The sequence below is a fragment of the Fusarium keratoplasticum genome, chromosome 1 (assembly GCF_025433545.1).
Source record: "Fusarium keratoplasticum isolate Fu6.1 chromosome 1, whole genome shotgun sequence".
NCBI lineage: Eukaryota > Fungi > Ascomycota > Sordariomycetes > Hypocreales > Nectriaceae > Fusarium > Fusarium keratoplasticum.
In genome coordinates this window covers 953,362-970,736 of record NC_070529.1, presented here as the reverse complement: position 1 = coordinate 970,736, position 17,375 = coordinate 953,362, and the positions used below count along the sequence as shown (strand labels likewise).

At 53.0% G+C, this 17,375-nt stretch overlaps 7 protein-coding genes across 7 annotated transcripts; 4 read left to right on the top strand and 3 right to left on the bottom strand.

The window, feature by feature from the left end:
* Positions 1-504: 504 nt before the first annotated feature.
* Positions 505-1,670, top strand: NCS57_00030300 (uncharacterized protein; the record flags this gene model as incomplete). Its single annotated transcript, XM_053050390.1, has 2 exons — positions 505-1,007; positions 1,061-1,670. The coding sequence occupies 2 exons, from the start codon at positions 505-507 to the stop codon at positions 1,668-1,670; spliced, it is 1,113 nt and encodes a 370-aa protein (XP_052918905.1).
* A 383-nt stretch (positions 1,671-2,053) lies between these two features.
* On the bottom strand, positions 2,054-4,667 carry NCS57_00030200 (Protein kinase domain-containing protein; the record flags this gene model as incomplete). Its single annotated transcript, XM_053050389.1, has 6 exons — positions 2,054-3,238; positions 3,285-3,434; positions 3,484-3,594; positions 3,646-3,692; positions 3,741-3,914; positions 3,965-4,667. 6 exons carry the CDS (start codon positions 4,665-4,667, stop codon positions 2,054-2,056), a joined length of 2,370 nt encoding a protein of 789 aa, XP_052918904.1.
* A 2,226-nt stretch (positions 4,668-6,893) lies between these two features.
* Positions 6,894-8,271, top strand: NCS57_00030100 (uncharacterized protein; the record flags this gene model as incomplete). The annotated part of the gene is made up of 3 exons (XM_053050388.1): positions 6,894-7,041; positions 7,389-8,182; positions 8,236-8,271. 3 exons carry the CDS (start codon positions 6,894-6,896, stop codon positions 8,269-8,271), a joined length of 978 nt encoding a protein of 325 aa, XP_052918903.1.
* A 425-nt stretch (positions 8,272-8,696) lies between these two features.
* On the bottom strand, positions 8,697-10,177 carry NCS57_00030000 (uncharacterized protein; the record flags this gene model as incomplete). Its single annotated transcript, XM_053050387.1, has 3 exons — positions 9,703-10,177; positions 8,765-9,643; positions 8,697-8,713 (listed from the first exon to the last, which is right to left on the bottom strand). The coding sequence occupies exons 1-3, from the start codon at positions 9,941-9,943 to the stop codon at positions 8,697-8,699; spliced, it is 1,137 nt and encodes a 378-aa protein (XP_052918902.1). The 5' UTR covers positions 9,944-10,177.
* Positions 10,178-10,797: 620 nt separating this feature from the next.
* NCS57_00029900 (Abhydrolase-3 domain-containing protein) lies at positions 10,798-11,957 on the top strand (the record flags this gene model as incomplete). Its single annotated transcript, XM_053050386.1, has 2 exons — positions 10,798-11,206; positions 11,260-11,957. The coding sequence occupies 2 exons, from the start codon at positions 10,798-10,800 to the stop codon at positions 11,955-11,957; spliced, it is 1,107 nt and encodes a 368-aa protein (XP_052918901.1).
* A 1,420-nt stretch (positions 11,958-13,377) lies between these two features.
* NCS57_00029800 (uncharacterized protein) lies at positions 13,378-14,398 on the top strand (the record flags this gene model as incomplete). Its single annotated transcript, XM_053050385.1, has 4 exons — positions 13,378-13,562; positions 13,614-14,023; positions 14,078-14,309; positions 14,365-14,398. 4 exons carry the CDS (start codon positions 13,378-13,380, stop codon positions 14,396-14,398), a joined length of 861 nt encoding a protein of 286 aa, XP_052918900.1.
* A 1,154-nt stretch (positions 14,399-15,552) lies between these two features.
* On the bottom strand, positions 15,553-17,374 carry NCS57_00029700 (uncharacterized protein; the record flags this gene model as incomplete). The annotated part of the gene is made up of 6 exons (XM_053050384.1): positions 15,553-15,636; positions 15,899-16,310; positions 16,358-16,419; positions 16,468-16,699; positions 16,748-17,040; positions 17,090-17,374. 6 exons carry the CDS (start codon positions 17,372-17,374, stop codon positions 15,553-15,555), a joined length of 1,368 nt encoding a protein of 455 aa, XP_052918899.1.
* Between the last annotated feature and the right edge of the window lies 1 nt (position 17,375).

The following is a 17,375-nucleotide window of genomic DNA, read 5'->3' as shown; positions in this document are numbered from 1 at the left end:
TGAACGACAAGAATTGAAGTGACAAAATGATCAGCAAAAGGAAAAAGAGACTATTTTCTCTCTCACTCCCTGCCACCCTTTTCCTTTTCCTTTCCTTTCCTTTCTCACTTTACCCGTGCCGTGCCGTCTTTTTTTGCTGCTTGTCTTGACATCCCGTCCTCTACTAAAGCTGTCTTGCCTTTTTGCAAGAGCTTCTGTGGAAATTGCGCAACTTTGACGCAGAACCAGGCTGTCCTTGAAAAAGAGGCTCTGTCCTTCTCCCTCAACAGCCTGGCTACCTAATTAATGCGCTTTTACCCATCCCTCTCTTCTCTTTCAGCTAAAGCTTGGTTTCCCCCCCCTCTCGTCCATTCCAGAGTTCATCGTCATCCAGCTTCTCTCCCCCGCATATTCACCTCTCTTTAGAGTTTCAAAGCTATGCTACATCTTGCTCTGGAATTCCTCTCAACGCCATAAAAGAAAACCAAGAAATCATACAATTCGTATTGATAAATAGCTGCAGCCATGATCCGTGGCCATGGCCGCGGTCCCGGCTCCCTCGGCTCTCGGTCCGGCGTCTCTTACATGCCCCCCATCGACGAGAACGAGGTCGCCTCGACACCTTCACCTAGCCCGCCCAAGACTCCTCTTCGAGTACCGCACAAGTCGCCTCGGCGAGGAATGCGGACTCACAACGGCGTCACAAAGATCAACAGCAATGGCGCCGCAAAGCTCAACGGCGTGCTTCCGCCGCCGTACGTTCCACCTTATATACTCTCCGCCGGGTATTCGCCCCCACACGCGCCGACTCTGCATCCCCCGCCGCCGAGCTATAAGGAGGCGCATGCGGTAAAGGGCAAAATAGTCGAGGGGGAGTCGCTTGGCGAGGAAGAGGGAGTTGTTCCGCGAGGGCGAATTTGTGGTGTTGATAGGAGGAGAGTGTGTTGCTTGATTGGTGTCGCCGTGGCCGTCATGGCTATCATTGCCATAGGACTTGGCATTGGACTGACAATTGGTCTGAAGGACAAGTAAGTGAAGCCATCATGAACAAAGGAACCGACCAATTGACCAATCCCTCTAGGCGTCAAGACTCAACCGAGGACAACTCTCCATTGAAGGATCCCAACTTCCCAGCCGGCTCTTTCTCCTTCAAGGCAAACCTCCAGAAGCCGTTGACAGAGTGTACCTCGAATCCATCCACATGGCGCTGCTACCCCTATACCGAGGGCGAACCCGCGACCTTTTTCTGGGTCATCACTTACGTCAACACCCAGTTCTACAAGATCTCGTCCACCGACAACCCCTTTGCACCCTCCTTCACCAACCTCACCCTTGAGCTCCTGGACGAAAACACGCTTAAGGAGCGTCTTCTCTTCTCCTTCTCCATGAACAAGACTGTCGTGCCGGACGACCAACTTTCGTCTAGCAACCGTGCTGCGCGGTGTACCTTTGATGACACGCGCTTTGAGGCCACCTTGTGGACGCACAAGAGCAAAGGCCACGACAATGACGACGATACATCCGATAATAGCAAGTTTGTCGCCTGGCCCGGTGACGTCGAGATTGTTCAGAGCAAATCCTTCAAAAGCGGATCGCCAAGATGCGTGGATGACGACGGCGACAAGGTGGGCGACGTCAAGTCTCGCTCAGGGGCTTGTGAATGTCGATACACCAACTTTGACACGGACTAATCGGTCTACCGCGTGCTTACCACAGCGCGTCGACCACATTGAATGAATTATTGGTAATGGATGCTTGGGTGATTTAATAATGGTTTAGCGGAAAAAGGAACAGGCGATTAAGCGATGGAGTTAAGGATACCCAGATATGACAAACTGCTTTTGGTTGGAATAAGCATCAACGATACGTAGCGTATATGAAGTACAAAATGAACCTCGATTAATGAAAACGAAATAATCCACCTAAGAAAAAAGAAAGGGAACAAAGCGGTAAAAAGTAAGCTGCCTCAACCTTGAACTCCTGCATGCATGTATCACTTGATACAGTCTCAAAGGAATAAGACATGCGTGACAACCAAGAAGAAAGAAACTCGACTTTGGCCTGCCTTCTCAAATCAATCATCAAAATCTCCCTTTCCGCCTGCGGTTATATACGCCAAGGCAGGAAGATTGCCATCCGCGAGCCTTCGCTCGAGATGCTTCGTCCTGGCCATAAGATTGCGGATGGCCATGGGCATGTCATCCATGGCCGCCTGAACAAACTTGTCGAGATTGTTCATCTTGACACCAGCCTTGATACTCCTTGTACTGGGCTCAGAGACTCGCTTGTTGACCCTTGATCCACGTTCCTTGCGGTTCGGGAACCGCATCTTGCGCCTGTCATATATTGAGCCAGTCTTCTTAGCCTTCCCTCGCCTAGCGCCACCCTTGGGAAGATCAAATCTTATTCCCCGTCGTGCCATAGGAACAGGAGATTTATCGCTGCCACTTTCAGATACACTACCATCAGGTTCGGCGCGTGCGCAACGCAAGTTGGCGTAAGGCCCCCCGGCATCCTCCTGAGCAGCTTCGTCATCGTCCATAGCAGCAGTTTCAAGGCTGGGTGGATTGAGCCACGAGGGAGCTGCCGCTGCCGCCGCTGCCGCCGCCGCCGACGGCCGGTCGCCAACAGGCCTCCGGGCAATCCGTTGGGGGACACGCAAATTGGCAGGTCGCCGAGGAATCTGATGTTGGTCTTGACCAGGAACAGGCGGCTGATGCCCGCCGACAGGTGGTTGAGGGGTCTGGTCTCCATCACCAGAAGCAGCTGAAGTCCTGGATTGTCGATCCATCCACATCTGAAAATACTCGAGTCGTTCTGCGGGAGCGGAATCTGCTTGCTGCTCATGTCGGTGAGGCTCTGATCCCGGGTCTGGGTGCAGGAATGGTATTATGCCTCCAGCCATAGACTCCTCGAGGGCATCGGCAACGTCGTCATCTATTGGATCAGATATGGGCTCTAAATCTTTAGGACCAAAAAAACACTCCCAGAAGTATGCCATTTCTTCGGAGCTCTGGTAGAAGGGATGCATCTTGCGAATCGCAATCTCTCGCAGAAGCGTCGTGATGCTGGGCCGTTCGCCCGGGACCTCGAGCTGGCATCGCATAATTAGGTCGCGCAGAGTAGGATCGACATGGGATAATGATGGGTCTTGCAGCACCCATCCATAAGTGTTCCCTGATTGTGTCCCATCCATACTATCAAAATGATAGGCATCGAATGGATACGCCTCGGTAAGAAATGTGATGGCCGCTTCCATCTATGGCTTGTCAGCGGGTTCAGGATGTAGGGATGATGAAACTAACCACTTTGCCAATGAAAAAGATGTTTGTCCAAGTACCGAACCGGCCAGCAATCGGATGTCCTTGAGTGAGATCTTCGCCTGCGAATTGGGATCCGTCCAGGTTGACGCCTTCATCTGTCCGCAGTTGGTCCCAGTCCTGGTGAACTTGCTCCTAGTAGCGGTTAGAGACTCTTGATGTATGTGTTGAATATGTCACGTACCGGAGTTACTCTGTGGAGCTTGCAAGGCTTCCTCATCTTCCAGTACCTGGCATCGCCCCAGGTCTTCCATTTTTCGCTCATGATGTAACTAAAGGCACCGAGATCGTGAAGCTAGAAATTCGTCAACGCGTGACTCATGCGCTCAGGTGTTTGGGGAATTACCTTGAAAATAGGGTTGTTCGGATGGCTATCAGCTGTACCAGCGAGAACTATCAACCAGGTTAGAAGGGGGGGATGTGTAGAACACATGCACGTACCGTTTAACTCTTCCAAGTCTAGGTGAACATCGTGCGATTGTTGGATATTCTCCAGTTGCGCCAAGAAGTGTTCCAGACGGTTGGTATCAATGGCTGTCTGCAACTCTTTGTCAAAGTCTCTGTGCATGGCAAGGAAAGAAGGCACATATGCAACAGAGGCAACTCCCCGGACCACTGGGCACGAATCAGTACAAGGACACAAGTGTATAAGGGGAGATACATACGGCATTCCCAGATGCCCCAGAGAGTCCTGTCAGGGAATTCTGCATCCATCTGACTGGCTAGGGTCAATACTTTGTGCAAGTCTCCGTGTTCCATGAACTCAAAGACGATGAGTTGGAGGGATCCGGCGTTGAAGTCTGAACCAGTTCTGTACCTGAGACGAGCCAGAGGATTCCTCTGTCTGACTTGATTCTGTATCTTCATGGCTTCAGCGTGCAGGTCGAGGACCTGGCTGGTATGCTCGGCACCGGCGTATCGAAGGTGAAAGCGGGATTCCCTTCCAACGTCAAAGTCTCTACCAAGAGCCCTTTTGATGACCACCTTTTTACTAGATCCATCCTCAAACCAAACCCTCCATAGGGAAACATATCCATGACCGCCGGCAGCAAGGACTTTGATGAATTCGAACCTGAGGCCCTTCCACTGTACATCGTCAATGCCGCGCCTTGCAGTCGCGTCATCCACGTGCTGAGGTATGTTTTTGGGTCGCGCGTTGCGATAGTAGAAGTTGTATCTCTTGTCCAATTGGCGATGGTTGTGTCGGACCTTGTCCCAATATTCTATTGGAATCTCTGTACAGTTGTGGAACAAGACCTCGGTTTCGCCCCTAACGATGGCGCCCTGCAAGCTCATCATATTGCGCAAATGGAGGAGGTCGTTATCAGGCACCATAATGGTCCTGACTTGAATCTCTTCGGGCCGCATGTTGAAATGATGGTGGATGAATGATTGGAAGTGTCTCTATCGTGTGAACATGGCGAAGTGCCAAAGTCGGATGGGGGATTTCCTTGGTAATAAGCATGTTCGGGAACAAAGACGCGACAACTTCAACGCTCGACTGGTTCTAGAGGGCGGCAATCCGATTCGTAATAAGGGAGGAAGCCCAGATGTCAAAGCAAGCCTCAATGGCAGCATTGTGAGGGACTCGAAGCCGAATCTGCATGTTTTGGGACAAAGGATCGCGGGGTGACCGTGTGGTGTTTGGCAACTTCTTTGTTGAGCGGCCTGGTTGGGTCCAACAGCAACGATAACCGATTCTAATTTGGGAGCTGGAGTCAGGGAGATGAGGACGGCCGTGCGCAGACGTGAAAGAAATCTCTTTGATGCTGCGATGCACTCCATGATGATGGGTGAATACGCAGGTGATTCGTCGGAGCTATTGTCGATGCAGCCATGATGGCTGAATCTGAGGAGGGGGAGCTCCTATTCTTACCTGAAGACGTCGTCTTTGTCCCAATGGTGATGGTATCATTAGGGGGCGACGGCATCTTGGTCGACTCCGTGTGGCACAATGAATTGAGTCTCGTGGGGACGGTCTTGGTGTTGACCACCTCGAGTCTGCTGTCTTCATGTCATGTCCTCGGGTGAATTAGAATGGGGCCCAGGGTAGGTCCGTAGAAGCAACGGGCACCATGTGGGGCAGCTGGTGCCTTCCCTTCCTGTACGTACAATATCCGCCCGCGTGGAACGACGTGGGACCACGACTTTAGGCTAAATTGCTTTCTCCCGGAGCATCATCCTCTCGGTCATGATATTCAGCATCAATTCTACCCTTATTCTGCCGCGCAAATTCGCCGACAGAAAAAACTCTTGAAGCTCCCAAGACTGGGGAACCTGGGCAAATGCTCGTGGGCTGTAAGAAAGCTGATACTACTACCACGTCACCCAGCCTTGACCAGAGTCATCCGACGACCCGGCCGGGGTATGGTACGGGGTCCGTGGATGGTCTGCCGCATCAATCACAGAAGGCCAAATGCTGTCCTGGCACACCCGCGACAGAATCCACCGGGCCTTTGCCGCGACACCGACTCCAGTGGTGGTTAAACGCACAAATGGGCGTCGACGGAGCTCCCGGTCTGCCACGGTAAGCTGCCGCAAGCTCCAGACGACCGACGCCAAGGGACCTGCATCATCTGGGCCTACAGAATGGGACATGACACCCATCTCGCTGTCATGATATGTGCGGCGTATAATTGCTTTTGGCCTAGATCTCCTGCCGCTTTTCTCGCCTCTCCCCCCCCACGACGAGGGCTTGGTTCGCGGGGTGATTCTGCGTCCTTCTCTTGGCCCGGGGTGGCTGTACATGTGCCAGATGCTCGAACGACAAATAGAGTGACTTGAGTTTCGGCGTGCGGTGAGTTTTGTATGTCCCTGATCCTGCTCGGTGAGACCTTGACCGACAGTATGGGCTTTTGTCCAGAGGGCCATGGAGAATCACTCGGGACGTCGGTCATGATGGCTAGAGAGCCGGCGTTTACTCTCAGCCTCAGCCAGCTCAACCGCGGCGATAAGCGATTGAGATCCCAGCTCGGCCATGAGCGTCTTGCAGTGGATCACACGCCCTTCTGGAAATGCCAGGCTAGTGATCCAATTTGAAAATATCCAGCGCGGCCACCGCTTTTCCCAAACATCCAGATGCCCACCCTTCGCCGGGTGAATTCCCTTGGGCCCCACAGAGGCGGCAATGGTGGCCGGGCTGGTCAATACGACCTCGAATCGATGAGACCACGCCTCATTCTTGCACGACCGTTGCACACCTCTCACGCTTTCAGTTCACGCCCGGCCAGACCCATGATACCTACTGTCCCTACCTTACCCGTGGACAACACTGCACTCTCTCGTCTGCGCTAGCCGTCCACGTCTCGCCGACCCATGCTCGATGGAGTCGCACTATCAATGCCATGCCGTGCCATTCTCTGTCATGCCGCGCCCATGAGGGACGCCGGGTGAAGCTGGAAAGTCGAAAGCTGGGCCGACTGAGGCATAACCTCGAGACGGGATGTGGATGTACTCCTCTCTGGCTCAGGAGCTCGATGTAGCATAAATACGCCTGTTCCCTCCCTCTTCTCGGGGTTTGCTTCTTCTCCCTCTTCCTCCTCCTTGTCCTCATCTATCCAATTATACCCAGAGACAACATCACAACCCACCAAAATGGCTGATATCCCCACCGTCAAGCTCAGCAGCGGCCACGAGATGCCCCAGGTCGGCTTCGGCCTCTGGAAGGTTGACAACGCCACCTGCGCCGACACCGTTTACGAGGCCATCAAGGCTGGTTACCGTCTGCTGGATGGTGCCTGCGGTACGTGAATGCTTCCCTTCTACCAGCTTGAAGTCACTATAGACTTGCCCGTCCTCTGTCGATAATATCCTCAGCGCAACAACACCAACAACGTCTGCCCCTCCTTCGATGCTAGATCCCTGCTCGCTGCCCCTCCATTGCCCCCTGTCCACTCCCAATTACCCCGGCAGAATAGCCACAAAGGACCCCTGCAAATCTGCCCCTCCACCAGCGTCATATCAGTTGAGAGCTTAGCCCCACCAGGCGATGGCTTCATGAGACCTGTAGGATTGAGCCATGATATGACACCCTTTGTTCCCCTCAAAGAGACCCAAAATGAAGCACATTCTGATATTTCATCTCTACAGACTACGGCAACGAGAAGGAGTGTGGTGAGGGTGTCGCCCGCGCCATCAAGGAGGGCATCGTGAAGCGCGAGGACCTCTTCATCGTCTCCAAGCTCTGGCAGACCTACCACGAGGAGCAGCACGTCGAGCCCATCACCCGCCGACAGCTCGCCGACTGGCAGATTGACTACTTCGACCTCTTCCTCATCCACTTCCCCGTCGCCCTCGAGTACATCGACCCCTCGGTCCGCTACCCTCCCGGCTGGCACATCGACGACGCCCAGACCGAGATCCGATGGGGCAAGGCCACCAACCAGGAGACCTGGGGTGCTATGGAGAAGCTCGTTGAGAAGGGTCTGGCCAAGTCTATTGGTATCTCCAACTTCCAGTCCCAGGCCATCTACGATCTCCTCAAGTACGCCAAGATCCGACCCGCCACCCTCCAGGTCGAGCTTCACCCCTACTACCAGCAGACCGAGCTCGTCCGCCTGGCCAAGGCTGAGGGCATCGCCCTGACTGCCTACTCCTCCTTCGGCCCTGCCGGCTTCATCGAGCTCGACATGGACCGTGCCAAGGACGCTGTTCCCCTGATGCAGCACGAGGTCTTCACCACCCTCGCCGAGAAGTACGGCAAGACCCCCGCCCAGGTCCTCCTCCGATGGTCTACCCAGCGAGGCATCTCCGTCATCCCCAAGTCGACCCGTCCCGACCTCATGCAGGAGAACCTGGCCTCTGTCAACTTTAACATTGATGAGGAGGACATGGCCCGCATCGCCAAGATGGACCTGCACCTCAAGTTCAACCAGCCCACCAACGTGAGTAGTACCACTTCTGCTGTAGTCTCGAGTATTATGCTAATACCTTGCAGTACTTCCCCACCGAGAAGCTCTGGATCTTTGCTTAGAGCAATGACATGTGATGACGAATTTAAAAAGAAAGAAATAACTTGGGAAACATTTTGTTTTGGGACATTAGGCGTTTGTTGATGACGGGCTGCATTTTGTAGAGTCCAAAGGACATGATGGAGGAAATCCGCCTCATAGAATTCAAAACACAGTTACCCCTTCAAAGGAATGTCGTGGCTTTCATCGGCGATGATGTGGCTGAGCTGAAACATGGCCGGTCATCTAGTTTGAATATGCGCATTTGATGAATTTCGCCTTCACTTGAAACTGTCTAGACGTTATCGACAACTGCAGCTGCAAAATCTCTATTCTGTCTTTGATAACCACCAGTGCGTGTGCTACTGATGTACCGGAATGCGGATGAAAGAACCCCCTCCCCAAACGCCATGCTGTTTATCATGATGCCTTTCAAAACTCTTGATGTTCATGCTCTTACGAAAGCTGTGGGAGATTTCAGCTGGCGTTCCTTTTGTTGTCAAGGGGGAAACTTACTGGCATCAATCTGTTTGATTTGAGGCAATGTTAATCGGATCCTGTTCCTATATGCCACCGGCTCCTGCAGCTGAAGCGGATTTCCCTCGAAATACACCGTCGTGAGGTTTTTCTTGTCCGCAAGGTACTTGGACACCTCCTTGTAGTCGCTGACAAGGTTGTAACTGGCCCAGAGCTCCTCCAGCTCAGCGAGGGGTGCAAGTCCCTCAATGCTGGTGACCTTGTTGTTTGAAATGTCGAGCACTCGTAGTTTAACGTTGTGCTCGAGACCCTCCAGTGATTCTAGGAGGTTATGCGAGATGTATAGCTCCTCGAGTGTTGGAACGTCCTTGAGCGGGGACAAGTCAGTTATGCGGTTCGACTGGATGCTCAGGAGGCGCAGGTTGGGTAGACCTCCGAGACCGGAAAGCTCGGCAATCTTGTTCTTTGCCACCCACAGCTCCTCAAGAGCAACGAGGGTGTCAAGATTCTTCAGCTCGCGGATACGGTTCGACCCAAGCTCGAGCGAAGTCAGCTTATCCAGCCCTTCGAGCCCCTCGATCTTGCCAATCTTGTTGGCTACAAGGAACAGCTCCTTGAGATCCTTGAGGTGGCTGATGTGCTTGATGTGCTTGATCTTGTTGAAGCTGAGGTCGAGGCTCGTGAGGTGTGTCAAGTCGTCGAGGCCGCGGACGTGCGAGATGAGGTTGTCGTAGAGGTCGAGGTCCTGGAGAGTCTCGGCGAGACCGGAGAGGCCGTCGATCTCCTGGATGCTGTTTTGGCGGAGGCAGACGCGGGCGGCCTTTTTGAAGCGGTCGAGGCGGAGCGAGGTTATCGAGCCGATGCGGGAGTGGGAGCACATGATTTCGTCCGTCTCGGGGTCTTCGTCGTCGAGGAGGTCTGTAAGCCGTGTTAGTGAACTGTCGCATGCCCTGTGCATAGAGTGCCGGGCTTATTACCCTCATCGGCGTTGATCGTCTCGCCGCCCAGGACATTCTCGTCGTCTGAATATTCAGGATCGGACAGGGCCTCTGGATTTGTCACGAGAGCAGCCTTGGGGACCCGAAGCTTGCCGTCCCAGCCCTTGCTGTTCCTTAGGCCAGGGCTGGTCTCTCCCTCGGCGCGCGGGGACGGGTGATCATCCTGGATATCGATGTGCGCGTGCGAGTCGTTTTCCTTGTCGGAGCTAGGCATCGCCATTGAACCGTCTTGGAGGAGGAGGGGCGGTGATGATGTATTTGATGGCGGGGCGGGAGGAGACGTTGGGAAGCGTGTATCTGCGTTTAAAACGGGGAGTTTTGAGAGTGGGTGACGAGAGTTTAAAGAAGAAAGTTCGAGAATGGAAAGAAAAGTAACAAGGGAGGAAAAAGGAACAAGTCGCGGAATTGGTCGGTTCGGTGGTTGTAAATAGTTCCAGTTTTTGGGATCTCCAGGAACCAAGGCGACAAAGGTCCCAGTCCGGGCGGGCTGCATGAAAAAGGTCGGGTCCAGCCAGGCACTCACGCTCACTCACACACACTCACGGGCGGAGAACGGCGCTGTAATGGTTGCGCCAATTGGCACGTCGCAGCCCGGAGCCGAGTGACGTCGAGGGCGAATCAGTCCACCCCCAGGCTTGCAAGATGCCTGAAAGCGGGGGGCTTGAGCAGGACGGTTCATCTGGGCTTCTGATGCAGAATATTAAAGAAGCAGTTATACAGAGAGTTAGTACAGAGAGTATTATCTTGAAAGGATTCGATATTGCTCAATTCTGAATAGACATGTCGTAGTTTTTCTGGCTATTCCGTGAATGATTTTTACTACCTCTAGGTGCCCACGTCCTGTACCTCTGAACTCTCACTTGAGTGTCGCCTTTTCGCCTCACCAACTGGCAACACCACTCGTTCTCCTGCACATCATCATCCGCAGCTGCAGGGCCCCGAGCCCAGTCGCGAGCGAACATGTCATAAAGCCTCAACCCCTTTCGACCACAGCATCCCACGTCTCTATCTTTCCATTTCCCCCTTGCCAGCTGTCCCTCTTTTGACTGCCCTGCCTCGTTCGCATTTTCAGCAATGGTGATCCAGCGCATCTCGCACCCTTGGGCCGCCGGCAGGACGTTGCCGATATGCAGAGTAGCAGCAGCAACAGCAATCGGGCGGCCCGTCGGGGGACGCACGAGGTGCTTCCATGTCGCGCCTGTCCTGATGCCCCCGCTGATCTTTGGTGGCCTGTTTGTGGCTCTGTGGTCTTGGAAGTGTGCCATGATGGTGCTGTTCCAGAACGTCATCATCTACAACCCATTCCTGCCGCCCAATGCGCGGAGCATGCGCATTGATGAGTTTTCGCGCGAGTGCGGGGGCGTTCAATGGAGAGAGGAGAGGATACGATCTCTGGATGGGACTGAGATTGCCTTGTGCGTGTCGGATATGCCTGCGTCTAGTACTGGGGCCAAGAAGCCTGTCTACATCCTCTACTTTCAAGGTTTGTCACATCATGATGCCTTTTCTCGTACTTGATCTCATCCAAGACTCTAGGAAATGGATCTTCAATACCTCCAAGACTTCCTCATCTGTCTTGGATTCTTCGTCGAGCTCGCGACAATGATCCGTCAGTCACCTATACTATGGTTTGTCTAAGCTATCGAGGCTATTGGACCTCTCACGACCGGCCATCTGAGCCAGGTATTGATTTGGACTCACAAGCAGCCCTGCAGTGGATATCTCAATTACACGAGTCCAGAGCAGAGGGAACTGACCAGAAGCCGGCAGTCGTGCTTTGGGGCCAGAGCATTGGATGCGGGTTTGCCACCAATCTGGCTGCCAAAGGGAAATGCCCTCGTAACATCAAACTTGATGCCCTTGTCCTGGAGACTCCATTCACATGTACAAGAGCAATGCTGCAGGCATTATACCCCCAGAAGTGGCTCCCATACCAGTACCTGTGGCCATTCCTCCGGAACCACCTGGACAGCTGGACCAACCTCGGCATGATAGCCAAGAGGTTCAAGGAGAGTCCGCCGGGGGTTTACATCGTGGAAGCGGGGAAGGACGAGCTGGTACCCGGCGATCACGGCGAAAAGCTCCAGCGGCGCTGCGAACTCGTTGGGCTCCCAGTGGAACGGCACAGGGTGCGCGGGGCGCTGCATAATGAAGCCATGGTGAGGGCCACTGGGAAGCAGGCTCTCGCCGACTCCATCTCGACGGCCGCTGCAAGGGCCCAGCACGGAGATTGATGAACGGGATTGGGCTTTGAAACTCAGGGATATGGCATCTTGACATGTCTGGTTCAACTGGCGTGAATTCGGGACATGTCGGCCGTGGCGGAACAGGGATATCTATAGTGTGTGACTGAGAAATGCCGTCACGGTCAAACAGACTGACGGATCCGTATGGTAGATCACCACCCCCCGTCGATGCCCTCAGGTCTCAGGGAGGTTTTGCACTAGGCGTCGAACTAAGACCCAGCAAACCGAGTTGTGTGGAGGTGTTGGGAGAGCCATCCATGCCAGGTACCGTACACACACACACACAGAGCTTACCACCCCCTGGCAGGATTCCTAGCCCACGGACCCCAAGGCTAGCCCGGTGGTCCACCACCGTCAATGGGAGGAGAAAAAAAGAAGCATGGGTTTTGAAAAGAAAGTTGTTTGCCGGAGTGTGTGCGAGTGTGAGCAGCTGGTTTCGCTTGGTCGTGAGAATTAGATAGAGGACGGCAAGCTCCCACAACGATACGTCCTCGAGGAGGCTCAGGATGGGCTTCAATTGAGTCCAATTGATTCCTCCAGCTCTCGCAATGAATCTCCAGCAAAAAAATGACGAGGCTCGCTCAGAAATTGTGAGCCTTGCAGCTCCATCGTCGAGCATGCGTTAGCATCCAGTCCCAGCACCACCAAGATGTCTGCCTTGTGATGGAGGCTCACGCAAGTGGGGGGCTCCATATTTCCTCGAGACGAACTGTTGTTCCACGCACTGAAGCCCAGAAGTTGGAAGCTTTTTTTCAAGCCAACAAACCAAAAGGAAATAACGAGATGGTACTAAACCTTGCATTATTATCTACGCACCCCAGCCCCCCCTTTTCGCAGTGTGACTCGATCCCTGTCTCACAGCAAACCTCACTGCCCCGATTCCAATTAAACACCCCTGCCTGGCTCACGTGGTTCCGTGGCAATATCGCGTTCCCCCTTTGGCTCAGCCAACGCGTCCCACTGACGACTTATCACCACCTTTTCGGGGGCTGACTCGCCTTGCCTTCCAGGGGCCCGGGGGGCTTCGCAGGCCGGGTGTGCCGCTATAGCAGGCAGAAGATGCCTTGTTTTCCGCACGGGGCATGCCTGGCTATTATAAAGATGGCGCGTCTGCTCGCCCAATTTTGCCAGATCAGAAAAAGAGTGTGAATACTCATTTAAACAAGACGGGCTTCATTCCTGACCCCGAGGTAGGTTTTTAGAACCAAAACAGATTTTCTTACGGCGTCTTTTTATCTCTTTCCATCGTTTGCCTTACTCTTTTTCCCCTCGTTGCCTCATCTGCCTGCTGCATCATCACCAAGGCACCCCCACACCAACTCAAGTATAAGAAGCGTGAACAAGTCCCCATCGCTCGCTCGCCTCCAATACCAAATAATCACGGGAAATTCCTTCAACAGCCGCCAACATGTTCTCCTCATCCAGACGACACGAATCATCGAGCAAGAGCTTCTCCAAGAGCCACAAGGTCAACAAGTCCAGCTCTTCCTTCAGCAAGGATAGCGGTGTCACCAAGCGACGACATGAGTCTCGCCATCGGAGACCGGCTACGGCTTCTACAGCCACAGCCAGTGATGACACTGTCATGGGAAAGTAAGTATACATGGTCTCTTTTCATGAATATCACAGTTCTAACATCGTCAGCAACTTGACTTCTGCCATCGTCACACTCGTCGTCGGTGCTGAACAACGCCTCTTTGCCGCTCACGAAGACGTCCTCTGCGGCAGCCCCTTCTTCAGCCACGCTCTTCGAAACGGGTACATGGACGCCGCCACCAAGCGCATCGCCCTTCCCGACGAGGAGCCTGAGATCTTTAGCTCTGTCCTCGAGTATCTCTACAAGGGTGATTACTACCCTCGTCTGGTGCACAACAAGCGACGCAACTCTTGGGAGATTGAGCCTACTACTGAAGAAGAGCGTGCTGCCGTCGAGAGCACCGTCTATCATCGTGGCGTGGATGGTGATCTTCTCAAGGATACTGTCATTTACTGTGCGGCTGAAAAGTATGGACTGGATGAGCTGAAGAAGCTGGCACTTCGCAAACAAGGACTCCGTAAGTCATTTGATCTCGTCTCTATCGAACCAACTAACATGTTTACCCTTCAAGAATCTGGTATCCAGTGCAGCACCATCCTCGCTTCGGCCAGATACGCCTACGCCAACACTCCCGACACAGACTCCAAGCTGCGAGCCCACTATCTCGCCCTCATCATCCGCTCTCGCAGTACCTTCAAGCGCAGCGGAACCATGCAACTCGAGATGTACAACGGAGGCACGCAACTGTTCTTTGATCTCTTTGTCGCTCTCTGCAACCACGTCGACGACATTTCCTCCGCCCAGTGAGTCTAGCCCACTTCATTTCAAGTCGATCGTTGTAAACTAACAAGTCTGCAGAAGCACGCCACGTTCCAACCGCCACTTCTCTTAATACCCACCACCGAGACAAGCGGCGCTCTTCTCCCTCATCATTAATGAACCATGAATTTTTCTCTTATTCTTACAATACACGGCAACGGCTTTGCAAAGATTAACCAACATGCAAAAAACTAAAGAAACCGATGGGGACGGGACGGAGTCAAGGCGTCAACAGGTTTCTTTCTACGGAGTTATTGACAAATTTGCCGGGAAACGTCTTTCTGTACTACTATTCTTCTCATGAACCTCTAGGGTCTTTTCACTTCGGAGCACAGGATCTTTGGATATTGGTCTCGCTAGAGCGAGAGCGGGTTTGGGTTGTCTACTTTTTTTCACGATGGGTTTATTTTTGCAAGCGGGATACCAAGACTGACATCTGACGACGGATGGGCGGAAAGTTGTATCATTACCCCCTTTTTCACGACGCTCTTTTTTCACGAGCTATTTTGAGAAGCGTAAAAGAATTTGAAGCTTTGTCACTTATGGACATCCGACTCCTATTCCGTGAAGGCAAGCGTGAAAGCAAGTTGGACTAGAATCCGCCCAACAAGGTTCGCCAAGCCGCCCTGTTCTTAGTGAAACATAGGTTGCTTGTGTCGGAATCCCTCCCCGGGCGTGAGTCATACGACCGACTGGGGGCGTGTTGGATCGAGTATCGGCGTGGAAAAGAAAGGCGACCCATCCGAACCAGGAGTGTGAAAATGCGGGGAGACCACCACGCCTCAGGATTCGATGGAAATCTCGAAGCGGGAGATAATGCCCTTACTGGCAGACACACGCTTTAGGACTTTGCATGGACAGTGGGATGGGGGCTACAAGGACGTGGGTGGAAGCAGATCGATAACAAGAGACATGGGTGATGCACGGTATGGTGCTTCAGCGTGAATATGGCGCAAAGATAACTTCAAACGGGCCAAACAGCTCGGGTCGGCTCAGATATCAGCTTGGGCTTAAAAAAGCAAACACCAACGTGTGTTGCCGATGCTATTGTGTGATTTGTCGACGCCAGCGTCATCCTGACGGCTGCGGTGTCTCTGTCCTACCCCGTGCTGCTAGGTTGCGTTCAGACAAGCGACGGTGAGTCTAAGAGAAGAATATCTAAACCGTCGTGTTTCGCCTAGTCTTGATTCAGGTTGTGTTGCACACAAACGACTTTGCTCGCTCGCCTCACACTCCTGTGCCGGGAAAAGCACCCTTCTTGGACAGAACCACAATGCCTCGCTCCCTAGCGATATAACCTTTCATCAATTCCTAGAAAACAAAGGTGCCCAGTCAGTGACTCAGATCTTTGTAAGGCTGAGATGGAGGGGAGTGTGAATAGAGACCGTGAATGCCCCAGGCAGACACTGAAATAAGGCAGCATCTTGGTGACGAGTATATAGTCAAATGACTGCCGTGGGGATGCCAACAAACAATTCTTGTCCGTTTTCCACCGAAAAAAAGGAAGGGCAGGGATCACAGGGATCAAAAGGCAGCCGGTGCCTCGTGTACACCAAGGAATTGAACAACTCACCTTGTAAATCATGTTGGCCAGTAGGCACTCAACCTCGTCACCCTCGATCATCTGGCCGCTGCTCATGCTAATGGCCGCCTGAAATTCAGTCACCGGGATGCGAGTACGGCGCACAGGAGCCGTGTCGCTCTCTTTTGGCTCATCGTAGCCCCCGGCGATAAAGACCTTACGCAGCAGGTTACGCAAGGCGATATCTCTACCCCGCTCGAGCGTCAGGTAGATGCGCCGCTTGACGAATTCGTCTTCGCCACTTTTCAGGGCTTCGTCAAATTCCTTCAGGTTTCCGGATTTGATGCATCGGGCCAGCGGGAGGAAGAGTTCCTGTAGTCGGGGGTAGTTTTCCAAGAGAGTCTTGGTGGGGAGGACATGGCTGGTGATAAGGCGGCAAGGGATGAGGTAGGTCAGGATTCGTCTGGCATCATGTCAGCTGTGAATCAACTTGTGTCAAGTCATGCCTACTCAGATTGGGTGATGGCATCTCTGTGGCATAAGTTCCATGCCTCGTTGAGGTGGGATTCCGCCTGATAGATCTTAGTACACATCATGCAATGGACCAGATAGTGCCTTACCGCAAGGTAGTCCTCTTCTAGGAAACGCAAGACGCCCTCGTAAAATTTGAATGTCACTCGTTGAGACTTTGGGAACATTTCGAGGGCCGGCATGTCTCCCTTGTCGTTGTACACAGACAAGGTCTTGATGATGGTCCTTGATAACGATGCCGAGTTAAGCTTGAAGTAAGTTTTGAAGAGGAGGTTGATGACGAAGTAAATTCCCCATTTCCTGGATTCTTCTAATGGGGCTCTGGGTATTGTCAGTCACGAACGGAGCAAACGAGGGGATAGTCCATACCTGTCGTTTAGACACAGGGAAAAGATTCGCTTGAGGTGGCCCTCGCAGTCTCGTAGTTGGAGCTGCCCTTCGGTTTGAGGATCGAAGTCATCATCCATCAATGAGGCGCCAGGGGCACCACTCAGAGATTGAGTTTGGCGTTCCTCGTCAGATTTGATGGCGAACAGTCGCAGGTACTTGCCCACCATATAGAGAGATGGGATCGTCCACGCTTCGAATCCGTGCGAGTTGTATCCGCGAATAAGCACAGAGGTCAGTTCCTTCCAAGCCTCGTACACTTTTGTCCATGTAGACTGCAACATGGTTAGCGAGGAACTCTCGACTAGATAGTCACTCTCATACCTTGCCACTTTCCCCAGCCAAAATTTCACCAATTGCCTTCCAGTAGGACTGGTAGACATCCACCCAGCCCGTCACCTCATCATGGTCCAACTTCTGTCGATGGGAAGTGTTTGATTTGATGAAGTGCTTGATATCACCCTTGACGCTGTGAGAATTCGTACTACGCCATACAGCCATCAGCCGTTGAGGGTCATCTGGTGGAGGAACAGGAGATAAAGTTTGAGCTAGCTTGTAGCCGTTTCGCAAGGCATGAGCCTGCGCAAACTGCTCGAACAGGGTATTCATG